Source organism: Amblyomma maculatum, chromosome 9, assembly GCF_055883805.1.
Source record: "Amblyomma maculatum isolate TAMU_Amacu chromosome 9, ASM5588380v1, whole genome shotgun sequence".
NCBI lineage: Eukaryota > Metazoa > Arthropoda > Arachnida > Ixodida > Ixodidae > Amblyomma > Amblyomma maculatum.
In genome coordinates this window covers 71613143-71631004 of record NC_139352.1, presented here as the reverse complement: position 1 = coordinate 71631004, position 17862 = coordinate 71613143, and the positions used below count along the sequence as shown (strand labels likewise).

The 17862-nt window shown below is 43.7% G+C and overlaps 1 protein-coding gene across 2 annotated transcripts in view; it reads left to right on the top strand.

Moving 5' to 3' along the window:
* LOC146179375 (monoglyceride lipase-like) overlaps positions 1-17329 on the top strand; it is a 62780-nt gene extending 45451 nt beyond the window's left edge. The window contains exons 4-7 of one of the 2 annotated variants that reach the window (XM_084579002.1): positions 7719-7829; positions 9939-10112; positions 13874-14005; positions 16348-17329. In XM_084579002.1, coding sequence (XP_084435128.1) covers positions 7719-7829; positions 9939-10112; positions 13874-14005; positions 16348-16452 — 522 coding nt within the window. In that variant the 3' untranslated portion in view covers positions 16453-17329. Of the gene's footprint in view, positions 1-7559; positions 7671-7718; positions 7830-9938; positions 10113-13873; positions 14006-16347 lie in introns of both variants that reach the window. The other variant, XM_084579001.1, reaches the window with a different exon arrangement.
* Positions 17330-17862: the final 533 nt, after the last annotated feature.

Genomic DNA, 17862 nt, shown 5'->3' with positions numbered 1-17862 from the left:
TTCTATATTTATAGCGGTCATAATATAGCCGTCGTTTTGCTCAATAACTTAAAAAAAGATACGTTAAGGAACAGCTCAGTTGCACTGCACGACTTCACCTCAACATGACATCTCGTCTTGGCTGGTATCATTCTGCAAAGCGTCTCACCAAGAAAACGCAGGGTATTAAAGACGGGTAGAGATTTACAATGGGTGTTTTACAACCGTGTACACCAGGCGAACGTGGACGTAAAGGCAAACCTGGTCTAGAGGTGCCGCCTTAGAGCTTTGTGATCAAGCACGTCGACTTGCTCAAGGGAAGATTACAAAGTGGAGAGCAAAGTGACGATTTTAGCTGCCGTAATTTGTCACAAACACCCTTCACGGTGGTTCCGATTCTTCATCGGGCACAGGGGTTGAGTTCGAGAATTCGATCCCAGCATCGGAGGGGCCCAATTTGATTTTTTTTTCTTTAATTTTAGATCTCCGTGTACCGCGCAGTGTTAGTGGGCGTCAATGAACCTCTTTTGGTCGAACTGAACTGGTCTCTTTCAGAGTTTTACCTTATAGTCCACAGTATAGTTGCTACACGATAAATAAATAAATAAATAAATAAATAAATAAATAAATAAATAAATAAATAAATAAATAAATAAATAAATAAATAAATAAATAAATAAATAAATAAATAAATAAATAAATAAATAAATAAATAAATAAATAAATAAATAAATAAATAAATAAATAAATAAATAAATAAATAAATGAATGAGTAAGTCAATAAATAATTAAAATCAATGAATGTGTCAACGAATTCATAAATAACTAAATCAACCAATCTAGGAATGAATCAATGAATGAATGAAATAAATAGTCAATCTATGAAATAATCACTCAGCTATCGCTGCCAGGATCCGATTTCTCAAACGACCCAGCACCCACCGGTAAGTCGCCATGAACCTTGATGACGATCTGAATATATCCAGTTCGGCGATAGCAAACGCCAAAAATGGCTAAAACAAAAAGAAAGGTTTTGAAGTCGTGGAACATTCAGCTATCTGTGTCCGAACTCAGAATCGGTGGAAGAATCCACCACGAAAGCACGGTAACGCGTTTTCGCGATAGACTATTTGTAACGCCGAATTGCGAAGAGATGACAGCTCCCCTAGCCGCGATTACACCGGCTGCAAACAAAGAGCGAAGAAAAGTAGCGCAGATTACACCAGAGAGAAATCGCTCTGAGAAGTGCTGAATAAGGAAGCCGGTGGTGGAAAAAAAAATATAATATTTTGAGCAGAGGGAGAGAAAAAGCAAGGATTGAATTTCTGGGTCGCCCAATAGACGCTGTGGTAGTGGCATCGCGATCATTACGCAGACTCCCCCAGCCCAGCAAGGGTTTCGAGCTTGTAAAACGACGGAAGAAAACGAATTGGACAGGTATGATGAACGGAGGCAGCAATCGAGAGGCGCATCAGAGGGACATGACGACATTGAAATATGAAGAAAGAAAAAAGCATGAGCAGAAAAAGCAGTGCAAGGACAACTGTATTTGGATGAAATTATGTCGACCATAGCGGTTTTTGTAGAAATCGGGCGGATGAGGAGACGAACGGAAAAGAGGGGACGAGGATCCGATAGCACAGGAAGCGTCGTCAGCAGAACGTAACTTTTTCTTTTTGTTTTCGTTCGAGCCGTTCGTCCTGCTCAATTGTTGTACCGGTGGCAAAAGCCGTAATAATAATAAAAAAAGAAGATTCCCGCTGATCTGAGATCAATAGCGGGAAATGTTTTCTTTTTTTTTTTTTTTTTTTTTTTTTTTGTGGTTTCATAACGCAGCGTGTGCGGTTTCGCAGGCTAAGAACCGCATGAGAATTTTCTTCTGCGCGTTTTGCGGATATATACAGCCTTTGTCAAAAGTTTAGAGCCCAGAGGGTTTGTTTTTAGGATGTATATTATGACTTTTTTTTTAATAATCATGGAAGCCATTGGAGAGGATAGTACGAGAAATGTTCTTATCTTCAGCAAGTTTGGAAACCTGGGAATGCATTACGAGCCACACAGTACGGCTCAGAAGCAGACCCTCTTTGCTCTAAACTTTTGACAAAGGGTGTACAACACTGGAGATGCATTACGGCCTACAGACTGCAGCTCAGAAACAAATCACTCATGCTCTAATCTTCTGACAAATGGTGTGCATTGACATTTTTAAATGACAGAGATGCCTGTCTAGTTTTTATGAATAGCTAACATAATTACGGCAAGTTTGAGCTGGTATAGTTACTTTCGACTATGATATACCCGCCTATTTGTCGCTACCACTCAGATAAGAAGCGGTGGCGGTGTTTGGTTTATATACAATTCGGCAATCTTACTAACGCGAGAGAAGGGTACTACTGTTCAGTGAAAAGTAGGCGTAGTTGTAGGCATCGCTGCGTCACGAAATGCAGGGTTGGCTGAATGGATTCGTACGTGATACTGAGACGAAGCTTATTAAAGTATAAAATAAAGTTAGATTATAAGTTTGCAACATGACTCGTGCGTCATTATGAAAGGTAATAATTTAGATAATTGCTCTGAAAAGAAAAGTTTGGTAATTATATAGAAATCAAGCCTCTGACCTTTATGTCGCGAGGTATAGACGACACCCGAGAAGGCCGGCGTAGTTGTTGTAGGCATTATTGCCTACAAAAATTTGTGATTAGTGGAAAAGGTCGAAACGTGACACAAAATTGAAATCGATTAAACCATCAGTTAATATACTTTTGGGGGATCAAAAGGTCGCAACATGACTCGATGAAACCTCATTATGACGCGTAAGAATCTAAACTAAATGTGCTGAAAAAGGAAATTGGGGTAACGATATGGGAATAGGGATGTATAGGGATGTACAGGAATATCGTGTATGACTCGCGACCCGTATTAGGTCGCGAGTCATACACGATATCCCAAAGCGTACGAAACATGTTTCTTCGACTCGGATAAAGTATCCTGTTTATCTTGTGGTAAATAAAAAAAAGAAGTAACAAATGGTGTCCGTGTCAACATAGCGTGTACACAGATGACGTCAGGAAACTGGGGGGAATCTTCCCCCCCCCCCCCCCCCCCCCACGTAATGGGAAGCATTAACGCTATGTCATCGTAGTCGTATGCAAGAGTTTTAGTGCCCCAGAATTTTTAACAAATAATTTACCTCACCAAACTTGCTCATGTTTATACTGTGGAAAAGAATAAGCTCCAAATGCCTTCCCTGTTTCCACTTACGGATGTCAAACTCCAAAATATTTGACGAAAAATCGCATATATATACACCACCCACGATTGCACGGTCGTGTTCATGCTCGCTACAGCCGTAGCACCTATAGCGAGTAGTTTTCCGATAATATTCCTCAAATATCTTATAACTTTCAAGTCGCAGATAGTGAAAATGTGAGATGAAGATGTGAGCATCCATAATTTGTTCGTTAATGACCCCTACATTTTACAAATGCGAAAATCTGGTAGGTTTGTACAGAAAGAAATTGCGTCACTGTAACTTTTATTACGTAATTAGTCTCGCGCATGAACCCCCCTAATAAATAAACTTGCCCGAAGTTGGGCCCACAAGGAGGTACTAGAATGTAAGACTAACTGTTGTGACAATTCAGTTGTTGAAAGTCTTGGTTTTGTTTAAGGTGGAATTAAAACATCACCGTTCGCAAGAAGTGATGTCTCAGAACACTGTGGCTAATTGACAACTCGTGCGTGAGGAAAAATTCGAGGAACATTTCGGATTAAGCAGTGCAAGCAAGATACACCAAGGCCGATCAAGGGCACGGTCGTGATGCTGCTGGGCTGTCGCTTAGTTTGCAGTCGACTGCCGACAGGGGTTAGCAGCTGACATCCACCGAGGCTTACGTCCTGCTAACTCCTTTTTTATTTGCTCACGGACCTCTATAAAGACGTTTCATTGTTTTATTCTTTCCTTATGGCACGCATCATAAACTTCATGGCTTTTACGAGGGCCAGCATCTGCGCTGACACACCTCACTTTTGCTGTTTTCTCCCTTTGAAGGCTGTCTGTCGCTTCTCGAGATGCTTCAACTCTCGCGTGCTTCGCGAAGCGACGAGAGTGCGCGCCACGCTGGCTAGACGCGCTGGCAACAGCCGCGGCACACCGTGCTCTGTGTACAAACAGCGAGGAACGACAAAAGAGGAAAAGTTGTTTACTGGCAGAAACATTTCGACGGCTTCCCTTCTCCTCCCCCCCCCCCTCCCCCCCCCCCCCCTCGAGCTCCCCCCTTCCTAACCTCTGCACCTCGCCGAAGGTGTTATTAAACTGCGTGACAGATCGAAGCTGCCGTCGCCGTTCCAGGCTGTTTCTCCAAATTTCGTCAGATGGAGATCTTTTTTTTTCCTTTTTCTTTACCAACATCCACCACATCTTGCATTGAAGTGTGCGCGGCTTGATTTTTTCGCCTGCGTTGCGCGCGGACAGACTGTTCTTCCTGTTTTTGTCTCCCGCCATCATCGGCGGGAAAAGTCAAGAGGTTCGATGGCTTAGCCTTTACAGCCGGTGTTTTGTGTTTCTAGTTCGCGCCGAGGTCGAAGCTGCTCCCCGGGGCGGCAGCCCTCCATATTGGTTTTGGCGGGTTAGGCCCGCCGTAATATGAAACGCAGTTGTGTTACCGTGCACTTTTCTTTCTTGAATGCGGCTTAGATGACGGGCGTACTCTTGTCGAGTCAGTACTAAGTTTTGAATCCTTTTGGATTCGCTAAGGTCGCGAGGCATTTATAATGCCCTTCATACGCTCCTTGAGCAGTGCGACGTGCTGGTAAAGTTGACTGCATTGAACGCATTCTGTTTGAAACCAATGCTGCTACTGAGCTTGTTAGATAAAAAACAATACAGACAATGCTGCTCTGTCTACACGATGCCATTGACCTTCCTGTGTGCAGCGTTTGTTAAAGTTAAGGAGCTCCAAGAGGTTTATTTATGGGCCTTGTTGTATGATGTGATGTGCATACTCAGCGCATCGGATTTATTTAAAGTACCTGTCCTCCTCACGTCGCACGGACACTACAAGAACTGCACTACACGACTTAGACTGGTTCTGAAAGCTTTTGACACAGAGCATTGACTGTTGAATAACCTTTAACTGGCTCAAGATGTATTTTCTTTCGCTTTCGGAGACGTTACGAAAACTGTGACAACACTTTTGATCTGGTTTTATATGTTCCAGTTAGAAGTCGAACTTACTGAAAGTTCTACCAATAATTTGATTTCTATAGAAATTGTACATGAAACCAGATTTCGAGTGGAGGACCGAATAGACACACCTGTTCATTTTCTCTTCTTTTGCTTCATTTTTTTCTTGACGGCCTTTATATTTCAGAGTAAATGTGACAGCTTATCATACAACTAAAATATTTCTTTTAAATTTCGACTTTTTCTGGTTACCTAATGTTGAAGGTTGAAACTGCTGGTCATAAGGGTATTTGCATAAAAAAGTGCGATGTATGATCCAGCGCATTATTCTATATTTGAAAAGCTTGGCAACTAGGTGTTGCGTTTGTTGAGATGCCAGTGAAACCAGTGCGTAAAATTTAAATATCTCTTAGCCCGGTAGCCAGGAAAAGTGATATCGATGCACTCTAGATTACGGAGCTTCTGCACAGCCGCTAAAACTGTGGCTGCCTGTACTGCGTACGAATTATAGGGTACACTACATAAAAAGCACCAACGAGGCTTTGCCAACTTCAGCACTGTCGGCGATGGTGCTTGTCTTTGAGAGCATGCCTTTTTGAGTAAGAAATAATGTGAGTCTGGCTACTGAGAGGTCCGCATAATAATCTTTATGTGGTACCTATTAGCGTAAAATCAGAGACACGAATGGGAAGCACATCAAGAATGCATTGCATTTTACAAAAGACAAGCACATATACTTACAAAGTGCATAGTTCGCTTTTACAAATGCGACATGTGTTGTTGTTGTGGCTGTAGGAAGAAGGGAAAGAAACTGCACGGGCCTGCTACTGGCTCTGTAGCTGCGCCACCTCCGCTGATTGATTGATTTATAAAAAGGGAAAGGCACGGTAACTGTCTCACTTGTTTTATGTGGACACCACAACAGCGCCGTAAGGGAAGGGAGGAAGGTGGGAGTGAAAGTGGACAGAGAGAAAGTGGGGCCGTAGTGGAGGGCTACGGAGTAATTTCGACCACCTGGGGATCTTTAACGTGCGCTGACATCGCACAGCACACGGACGCCTCTTTGTTTCGCCTCCATCGAAACGCAGCCGCCGAGGTAGGGTTCGAGCCCGGGTACTCCGGAACAGTAGTCGGGCGTCTTACCACTGCGCCACCCCGGCGGGGCCCACGTGGACAGAAAAAGAAAGTAGAGAAGGAAAAAGAAGAGGGAGAGAAAGACACGCGCCGCAACAGCCGTCGTCCACCACCTAAGCGATGGCGGGTGCAATGACGGCCAACAACAGATAAAAATTCGGTGGCAGGCTAGGCCCCGCCGCAAGCGGCGGTGACCTACCTGTCCTAACCCCGTAGGGTCAGGAACATGGCTGATCTAAAGAAAAGTATGGAAAGGTCCCGATGAGAACTACATGCAAGAAAGAAAAAAGAATGACACTACCAAGAAGGTACATCTAGAAACTTGTGCGCAGTTTGCTTTGGATTATATATAAGGTGTAACATCCCACAGCAATATTGCTATGACGGCCGCCCTAGTGGAAGGCTCCGGAATCATTTCAACCGTGTGGGGTTCTTTGACCTCGCTGAATTCGCAAAGTGCGCGGGCGCTTTGCGTTTCGTCCCTGAGTGCACTCTGTTTATGTATTGTTGTCGCCCTAAACAGCCCTGTGCGCTTATTTTAAGCATAAAAGTGAACAACAGTAGCACGGTGATTGCAATGCGAGTTAATGCATTCAAGCTAAAACCAATGCCTTCTTTTTGCATAAGTGTGCGGGTGCATGCTTAAAAAACAATATTTGATGTAAGTGTTGAGTCCTTGTAATTCATTTGTTAGTGCGTTGAATTTTGGCCCCCTTAGGTACTAATGATCACTAACTTGCCCAAACTAATACCGTCTTAGTTAGATTTTTTGTCATGACGCGATTAGCTTTGTGCGTATGTTGTTCAGCGTGCTCTGCCGTTTTTGTATATGTTGCCAGATATTTAGAATATTTGGCGTCGCTTGGTACAAGTGTCCCTTCTCCATACATTACATTTAACAGCACACAAATTTTACCTAACATCATTAACATGTCAGTGGGGTCTCAGTCTTTGGTAACAGCAGTAACCTGATCAGCTAAGCATGCAATGTCTCTTTCACATCGTTGATATATTTTGGCATTCACCATTTTCTTGAAAGGCTTATTCTTTTGACTTTTTCTCTCTAATCCAAGTATTTTTTACCGCGTTTGTAGTTGTCCGAAAAATGCACCCGAGAATATAACATGACGTATTGCTGAAATTAATATGCATAAATCACTCCTTACTAAACCTCAACTAACCCTAACCCCTTCCTTCCTGCATTACTAACATTGCCTGGTGGCGGTGCCCTTCCAACTACTCCCCGACAAAACGACCCAAGGGAGGTACAATGTGCGTGAAGAGTGTCCTGGAGCGACCCGGCGAATTTGCCGGCATGGTGCTGAATGGCCCTGCCGTACGGATCGACCCCGTACAGGGAACCTGGACTAAGGTAACGAAACCTTATCATTGAATTTGTCGCTTTCCTTTCTCTCCACAGGGGGGCTTGCTAGTCGCCATGGCGGCCGAACGGAGGCCCAAAGACATCGCAGGGCTCATTATGATGGCCCCGCTTTTAGCCGTCGACAAGGAACAGGGCACTTGGCTTAAGGTGCGTCAGAATGCCCTTACTGGTCGGAGTTCTTAACCACACCAGTTATGAGACTCCTAACCAAACTCGAGGCGTGGAGCCACAGTTTTAGAGGTAGTCAGATAGTGGCACCGCCTACGAGGGCCGCTGTTAACGGTTCATGATTCAGTGCATGTTTTATTTTCCATAGTGTAGCCAGCCTTCAGCAGTTTTCAAATGTCACAGCTGCCATGGCAGTCTGCTCGAATTCGAGTTTGACCACTTACAATACCGTATTTTAAAGCAAGGGCGCTGTGAACAGTTTCGTAACTGATGCGGTCAAAGAACTCTGCTTGGTGGTGTTGGTTGGTTGTGGTGGCGGTGCAGAACACGTGGCGCCCACAGTTTGAAGCGGCGAACACCTGTGGGAATGCTGCATATGGATCTAGGCAAGCATGATGCTCTTTTTTTTGTAAAATAAGAGTCTTCATATTCAATCAGCGCATATTCCAAATCGCAGCCACACAGTCGGTTTTTAACCTTAACTTCAGAGCAGCGACTGCTCTGGCAAGAACTAAGCGGATATGGTAGAGAGGACAACCACGAGATATCAGCATGGCACGTGTAGTGAAGGTGTCCTGGGGGCGATTTTGGAATGGGGAGGCGGTATATATCTATGAGTGGCGAGAACACGGATACCATTGGATTTGTTCTAAACAAGCCATGTACGCTTGCTGCTCATGTTTGAAGTGAAGGTAGATCACCTGCATGGGCAACCTGTATTCCACATTTGTAGCACCCTTCATCTCCCTTAATAACTTACCATTCAGGTTCTTGCAATGGAAACTTACCGCCATGGAAGAATAATATGGAGATATATTCATCCTTGGCAGATTGCTGCATCGGATACTACAATCTATAAAAGCCTGTACATAACTAAAAAAAAGACAGTGAGCAAGAAGGGATTCGTCAGACACTAATGGCCACAGGCTGCATTCATCTCCTTAAGAAACGTGAACATCCTGGTTAAGAGATATGCACCTAAAATGTATAGTCAAGCACAACACGCGCATGAATGTATTACTTCAAGGCATTTATGCACAGAATACTACTAACCTTCAGTAAAATCGTTTAGGCGTGACCTAAAAACCGCTAACTGCATGACTACCTGCTTGGAACTACGCGTAATCGCTCATAAGAAGATCTTTCGTTAAAAAGACTTTCAGATGGCAGCATGCCCAGTCGGAAACAACTACAGAACATTTTCTGATGTTACGACAGAATTTCTGTGCGGTTTTTGACGGGAAACCTGTTGCGACAACAGAACATTCTGTAGTAACATCAGAAATTTCTGTAGTTACAACAGAAAAGTTCTACAGAACTACAGACAACAGAAATATACTACGGAAAAACTACAGAACTACAGAAAAATCTTATGGTTACGACAGAACTATAGGATATTCTGTCGTATTTTTGACACAGTTCTGTAGTTTTTTTCGACTGGGTGTTGCTGTGCAGTGTCATTAAATATTAATAGAGCGAGCGTTTTTCCAGGCGTGGCATCTGATAAGGAGTGTCGTTTGTGATGCAGGTGACGCCAAAGGAATAATTAACAAATTTATAGTGAGTGCGGTAACCAGTACGCATATGTTGCTACTTGTACGCAAGCGGAATCGAATGCAGGAGGAAAAATATCGCTATTTGTTTCTGTCTCCGCACTTACTTTGATAGCACGGTGAACTTCGGAAGCCGCAGTGAATACAGCTGCTATCGATGTTCAAAAGTTTGTTAGCTACTTCTAAATCAACAGGCTGTCATGATATTCGTATTTACTTCACTTCGGGCCACTGAAGGCAGAAGTTGTAAAAAAAACTTGATAAAACGCCGGCAGCCTTCGTTCGTACCTGAATGGTTTCACGCATGAGCATGTTATTTGCAATAGTTTTTTTTAGGAACCGGCCATTGTTGAGTACGATGACCTCTTTATTAACCGGTCATTCGTGAACACTGCCATGACCTACATACCGCATGTTATTGCTCTTAAGCCAGAGGCAACGCGCCAATAGAACTTGTGACTGCGATTTTCTCTTGTGTCTGTCCTGTGGGCTTATGCCGGCTTGGATGCATTTTGTCCTGCTACACCGAATTCAGATGACCCTGGCTCGCATCTTGGGTCGGGTGGTGCCCAACCTTCCCATCGGTGACCTGGACCTGTCGTTAGTTTCGCGGGACCCAGAGACGGTGGCCTGGATGACTAACGACCCGCTCCGGTACCACGGCAGCGTACGCATGGGATGGGCTGCCGCCATACTCAACGCTCTCGAGGTAAATATGCGCGCACTCTGCTCTTGTGTTTAGTGCATATCCTCGGTGAAGAGAGCCGTGGACCTCAAAAGAAAGCGCAGTGCAATTTACGCACTTCTTGCTTTTGCCTGCCGTTTTAATGCGACAGCTTTGAAAGTCCCCCCTACTGAAAAAATTGTATGAGGCAGTAACCTCACATTTTCTCACACAATCTGACTCAATTCACATAAGAAATCACATACAGGTCGCATATAATTGCATAAGGTCTCATGGATGCAAGTGGATGCAGCTAGCACACTACCGGGTTAAGTGGAGAAATATGGGAGAAGCCTTCGCCCTGCAGTGGGTATAGTCAGGCTGCTGCTGCTGATGATGATGTGAACCGTATGAGGGCCTATGCGATTAGATGAGATTTTATGAGGTTATTGCCACGTAGAACTTTTCGGTGGCGTTGGCGCAGTGAGAGAAAATGTTTTCCAGTAATCAAGAACCCAGTGAATAAGCACGTATAAATGAAACACCTACGAAGTCTGTATAGTATTTTTTGTTTTGCGGCCGAGCATAATCATAGAGTGTAGTTTGTAATAGGGTTAGTGAGAAGAGAATAATGAAAACCTTTTTTGCAGGATTTGCGGAAGAAAACATAGTCAAAGCCACGGCCGAAATAGAGCGGGCAAGGCGGCAACCACTTATGCAGTTTATGTCTGTGCATACCAGCTGTATTTTACTGACAAGGAATCCTACCCCTAATACTCGTCTATCCGGTAAATCTCGATAACACACTGGATGCTCGTCCTTCAGTACAGTATATGCCTCATTTGGTCTCCTAAGCTCACGAAGTCCCTCTGATATCCGATTTCATACCTCTCTAGTTCCTCTAACAGCACTGCTATACTAGCCTCAAAGGCTAGGGTTGTAGCGTTATACGTTGCCAGGGTCAATTTGCAATTGCGATCTGTCCGGAGGCAGATGATTTCGTTCTTTTTTCGCACATGAATATTATTGGGTATTGACTGGTGAACGAGAGATATTGTATGTGTTGACGAAGAAGCAGTCCGCAAACAGTTTCAGTTAGGCACGTTACAACATTTTGATCCGATGCTGTTGCAGAAAAAATCCAGATGTTTACTAATGTGCTGGAAATTCTACGAACTGTAGCAATAGTTTTGAAAACTATGTGACCGATTAGGCTGAGTTGGGTAAGCAAGAAGCGCAAAACCAGTGGGCGAAGTCGGCATGTAAGATGTTTACGCCATACTTAATATGTGTTTCGTTTTAGTCGAACACAGCGTCAGCTTTGGAGACAACTTCTTTCTTGTTATTCCGCGCGTATATCTTCGGAACGCAGTTTTGCGATAAACAGTCATGAGCTCACGCAGCGCAAGTGAGCAAACACCGTCGACGTGTTTCTTGCCGCGAGTTGCGTGTGCACTCTATTGACGTTTCAGTCACGTGGTCAAGGAAAACAGCAACCCTGCACTTTGTAACCGAGAATCCCCTATATTTGGATGAAGGTTGCAACACTTACTCGCGGGGACAACGACTTAGCGTCATTTTGATGTTAAATTGCTGTTGCTTTACTGCTAAGTTGACGCTAATTAAGAGCTACCAAAGGTGGCATATCGCAGTAATGCTCTGAAGCACTGTACGAATGGCAGAATTATTCCACATTATGCCTGGGGGCTCATCTCCATTATACACACGTTTGTTTTGCGACGAATGGTGAGATTTAGCGAAAGCATGAGCTCGGGTGATTGTGATTTTCCAAGCGTTGCTATCTTAGGACTGTTCAGGAAAACAAACATTAAGCTGACGAATTTTGAGAAGCAATCATGCTTTTCCCCGCTTGCTAATGGCGGTACGCCACGGTATAATGCGTTGTTTTCGAAAGACTGCAACATCGCTTTCATCTTCGGCGAAAAGAGCGAGTGAGTGAACTGGGAGAGGTAATCTGATGCTCAGACATGCCTTGCTAACGTTGCGAGTGTAGTTTAAATCGTTTTTCGTCGATTCTTTTTGTTTATTTGGTTTCGTTTACAAACACACTGATTCCACGATGAATCATTGTGTACAGCGCACGACCATTTCAATTCTACGATTAATCAATGTGTATGTGTACAGCGCACGATGATTTCAGTGACAGCGCTGCATCAAATATCGCCCTTAGGCTCTTTCGTCTGTAGGATATACTCTCTCCAGATGTTGGCAGCCACACTCACAGTTGAACGAGCCAAGGCACACTCACGCACGCACATCATTAGTGATATTCGCGTGAGAATGAACCATTGGCTCCGAGCCACTACGTCCTTTGTGTTACTTTGCGAGAACGAACAGGAGACACTGATGCCATACGTGGGAGACCTTGAGCTGCAACGTCCTCTGGGGCTTCGCGGGTGTCTCCAAGGAATGTTCTTTTTTTTTTTTTCTGTTTGTGTCCCAAAGAACAATTACTGCATCCCCACCCCTTTTACTTCGATGTGGTTTAAGAAAACAACGCTGTCGCAACAAGGACACGACGCAGGTGTCAATTGATGAGAGGAACGAGTTCTGAGAAAGAGGGCGACAAAAAGGGTTGAAAGGCAGCGAGGTTACCCAGCCAACCCCCTGTTTTCTATCCTAAACGTCGGGCTGGGGGTCATAGAGAATGAAAAAGAAGGAAAGGGGGGAATGAAAATTTTGTTCGCAGTATGGAAATTAGTCGTTTTTTTTTTCGGCAACTACGAATTATGGCCAAAGAGTCTTGTATTTCGCTGATGCTATAAGCACCTTATTTTCACTCATTAATTTTCCAAAGTTCATTGCCAATGTAAACAATGCGTAAGCTGAAAATTGAAGGTAATCATTAATGCAATTAGGTATGGGTGGATAATGACGATGAATGCTGCAGATAGTTTGTGACTCTCATTTCCACTTATGGATAACAAACAACATTTATGCACGCAGTTTATGTGACTTCTTGCACATGGCTGCACTCCTCGCATTTCTGTAACTCTACCACCACCTTTTATGCCGTGAGGCAAAATCAGCGCCATAAATAAATAATAAATAAATAAATAATAGTTTGTGGTGAATTCACGCTGCTCCTTTGTGTGCCCTCTGAAACGTATGTGCTGTTATAAACTATACGGAGTCCGTCTTCATAATGACTGGGTGGGGCGTGAGAAACTCACTATATGTGGCACAAAAAATATTGCTGTAATTAATAACAATAATTACTTTGGTAGCGTAAGTGTTCACGACGAAGGGGAAAAAAAACCTACTAAACACACCAGAGCAAACGAAGGTCCGCTTCCCAAGCAGTCTTTGTGCTCTCTGTCTCTGACGTAAGAGGTGTAGGTTCTAAGTGAAGATATTTTCAGAATCGTCAAATCAGGAGGGTGGGTTATTTATACTCTCAAGTTTCCCACGAAGGATGCTATTCTCGGAAAGGCCAAGGCCAAGTGTCATGAGAGGGGTGCGAACTCTACCGTAATTTTTATCTTCTATACATCAGCAGTAAGTAATTGTCGATATTGTAATATCTATTGCATTGATTTTAGTTTTGCTCTGACGCATGTACTTTGCGCTCCCCTTACAAACTAATTGCTAAAATTGCCTCAAGGCAGATGGTGCTGCATAGGTAGCTGCTGCGATCAGCTGCATTCCTTTTTTTTTTTTTTAGTATTGTTCAAAGAAGGACTTTTACATACACTACCCCGACTATGACGAAGTTGCCCTTAAAGTCAGACGTTTTGTTAGAAGTTGAAGACGATACGAAACATATTTCCGTCCATCTTTCGCAGGATCTCCAGGCCAAGATCGACTTAGTGGATATTCCTTTCCTTATCCAGCATGGATCAGGGGACAAGCTCTGCGACCTTGGTGGTTCCGAAGACTTCTACAAGAAGGCGCCCAGCAAAGACAAGAGCATGAAGGTACACTCCTAAAGAAATCAATTTATTCGTACGCATTTCACTATTTTGCTGCCTCTTGTTGCCGTTCTTTGCTAATATTCCTTTTTAAAGTCATAAGTACATTGAACTCTCAAAAAGTACAATGCTAATATGACGTGTCGAAGCCATGAAGGCCGAGGTATATGTCTCAAGCAATAGTTTTGTTGGTTGCAGTTGCAATCAGATACTCGAAGATCAGTGCTTTTATGGTGCGTACTGTGGCGCTGGCAGCGACGTCGGCTTCGTGTGAACGAATTTACTGATTGAAATTCTTCATCATGCGAGATGCCGGTATTATGATAACATTATGTTTTATGCGAATAAACTGGTAGTTTTTAAACTTCATGAACCCATCAAAACAGCTACACAGTCTAGCTGGCTACGAGGAAATATTACTTCATAAGTTATAGGTTCGGGGCCCAGTATATGGTATTCTCCTTGATGCTTGCTTTTCGAATGTGCTCTACTGGTTTCTGAAAAAGAGAAGGAGAGAAGAGAATAGAAATGCAGGGAGGTCAACCAGGCGATACCCAGGAGGCTACCCTACAAGTGGGGAGGGGAACAAAGGGAGAAAAAGAAAAGAAAGATCGCCAAGGAAAGGCGTTTATAACAGGTCCAGAGATCTATATAGTGAAATAGGGTAATGAGCGTACACTAACAATCTTGAACTCAACCCCGAGTTCTTTAAAAACTCAAGGAGCGCCTTCACTAATTTCCTTTGTGATGGAGCCATCCAAGGGCCCAGAATCTTAGCTTCAGTAAGAGCGTGACAGTCCAAGCGACGGATAGTAGCAGCCAGGAAGGGACGCTCACGCTCAAACTGAGGGCAGTCACAAAGAATGTGCGAAATAGTTTCAACACACCCGCACTGCTCACAAGTTGGAGAGTCTGCCATGTCGATGAGATGGGAATAGGGGTTTGTAAACGCCACTCGTAGTCACAGGCGACACAACGTTGTAGCATCACAGCGGGGGAGACCGATTGGTACCTGCAGTCGAAGTAACTGGTCAAAGTGGGGCGAGCGGGACGTCCAGCCTACAGGCGTAGACCACGATTTTGGGCGGCCAGTCGAAGGTGCCTTGCTGCGTCGGCTCTTGTCGATGATATCTCCACAATGTTGTTGTATCGTGAGCCGATCGAGCAGTATCGTCAGCTAAGCTATTACCAACAATTCCACTATGGCCTGGTGTCCACTGGTTGATTATTTGTGACCCTCTTGTAATGTCCGGTGGTGCAGATGTCAAACCTCCGCTACAAGTTGCTCATGGTCGCCATGGCTCAAGACTGATTGAAGACATTTCAGGGCAGGTTTGGAATCACAGAACACAGTTCATTTTGTGGAGCTTGTTCAGAGATATACTTTACAGCAGCACGAATTGCGTCCAGTTCTGGTCCAGTAGAGGTATCTTATGAGGAATAAGATAGTAAATGTTTGCTTGTCTTGTTGGAACGACGATGGCACAGGCTGAACTAGTAGATGTTATCGAGCCATATGTATCGACGTCAATACCGTCCTAACAGTAATTGAAACTATAACATTCTATACTACCTCAAAGTCCTTATAAATTAGGCTATTATAGCCTCCCTTAGAAACAGGAAGATAGGAAGTTACCACATTTTTGTACCGAAAATTTCCCGAAGGTTTTCATCAGTGTAAAGTCAGTCAATATAAGGGTTCAGTACAAGCTGCAGCTTATATGATGTGACAGCTGCACAGTTCTTGATGCGGGGTAGCCCCTGCATTGTTGTAGAGTTTTGCAGCTCGATGTCGATGCGCAGAACACACATCACCGTTTGCTTATAAATTCTAGTGCTTTGTGTGAAGGCGCACTGATTTTTCCGAAAGCGAGAACCTCAGGTGTGCGAATTTTACAGGTCACACTGAGCGGGATAGTGCCATTCATAAATTCTATATAACATCTGAATGATCCCTTTCCTTACTAAAAAAAGAAACTGACGCAAGGCTGACATAATTTATACATTTTTTCTTCCTCATGCGCTTCCGCTACTAGCTTGGCCTCGGCAATTTCTTTGGTGATATCTACCCTATGTGCGTCGAAACAAGCATGATTGTCATATCATGTACAGAGCGTTTCTTTTCTGATGCCACTGGAATTTTGGTGCTGTTTTGCCACTGGTAATATAAGAGAACTTGCTGCGAGGCTAACTGGCGCAGAGTGCTAAGCTATATGGTAGCACTTATTGAAGACAAAGGAGTCGTGAAAGGACAGATGGGTGGGATTTCATTATATGCTGTGGTGTTTATTTGCCACTTTTCTTTATCGTACTAGCCTATATTCTATTAACGATTGTATCTTTTGCAGGTCTACAAGGAGTGTTACCACAGTCTGCTGACGGAGCCTGGGGAGATGGGACAGCAGGTGCTGAAGGATATCGCCGACTGGTACACGGCTAGGTTTCCGTCGTGAACCCTTCATAGGCGAGACTGGGGCGATAACTACCACTGACAGATAGGGAAAAGTAATTGTGCACAAGCGGTCATGCCCTGTTACAGTAGTGCTGTTCAAAGTAGGACTCACATTTTTAATAGCTTTTTTTCCGAGTTCGTATGGCACACCTGTCACGTCAGATTGACGAAAACGAAATATTTTGACCACAACACAAACAACTGTAAGTGCACATGAGAAAGCCTAGTAAATAGGAGCCTAATATTCACTGATAAGACGGCAGCTAGAATGGCTGGTTGCCATAACCTGAACGAAATATGCAATAACCGTCCCTACATTATAGCAATATAGTATTTTGATGCTTCTAAACATGTAAAGGTTGACCAATTATTAGGTCTGATATATAGTGACTACCCACGCTTCAGCGAAAGTAATTTGTGCGCATGTTACCTCACGGTTGTTTGTAGCATATGCCAAATATGAAATATAGAATTCGCCCGATTCATCTTCGAACTTCTTTATCGACGATTAATTTATGCTTTCTTATGTGTGGGATTTTCAGTACTGAAATAAAACCGAACAAAGCGATTATGATCTTTGCAACTATGTCGCTTTATTGAATCATGCTAGCGTCAGCTTTATACTCTAATTTCAAAACGCTCCGTGGTAGCCACAACATGTTAGAAAAAGCTCATACGAATGTTTCGGTTCGGAAACCCAGTGAGTAATATTTCCCGAGTATCGAGGACGTTTGTGTAATGTTTTGTTTTTGTGAATATCGCGAACGGGGATAAGGGTTTGCGTGTTTCCACAGCTGCTCGAATAAGAAAAATGCACACATGTTGTGCACACTGTGCAGATAACAACTGATGCGAATAAAATGTACATAATTCTTGAACTTGTGAGGATTGTTTTCTCAAATCCTGTGGATACCGGAGGCTAATGGCATTGCAAACGGAGTGCAGATTTTATCAACAAACTTACGGCAGTAGTTGCATCACGGCAAAAAGGTAAGGCACAAGTGCTCACGAATACAATGGCTGGAATTGATGTTTGACATTTGATTAACCAGTGCAAACAAGACAAAGAAATAGACAAGAAAGGGGTGACAAAGATGGAAGCGCTGACGAAACAATACAAAACTTATCAAAGGTCGATGGCCTGAGAAGCTTTTAGCTGCTAAACACGTGCGGGCAGAACAGAACAGTCTTTTCTATCATCAGTACCCACCAAGGTCCGGTTCTTTTCTTTAAGACGAGCTGGAGTTCTTTGCGCAGAATGCTTTCTTCGTTGCACCTTCGCGCAGTTTATGCCAGACAATTATACTCTGTAACAACTTTATCTGGATATGCAACGAAAGCTACAGGGCCGAACACACTAGTGATGTTACCCACAGGCCGCGCAGGCGCGTTCGCACTTCTTTGTCAAAGC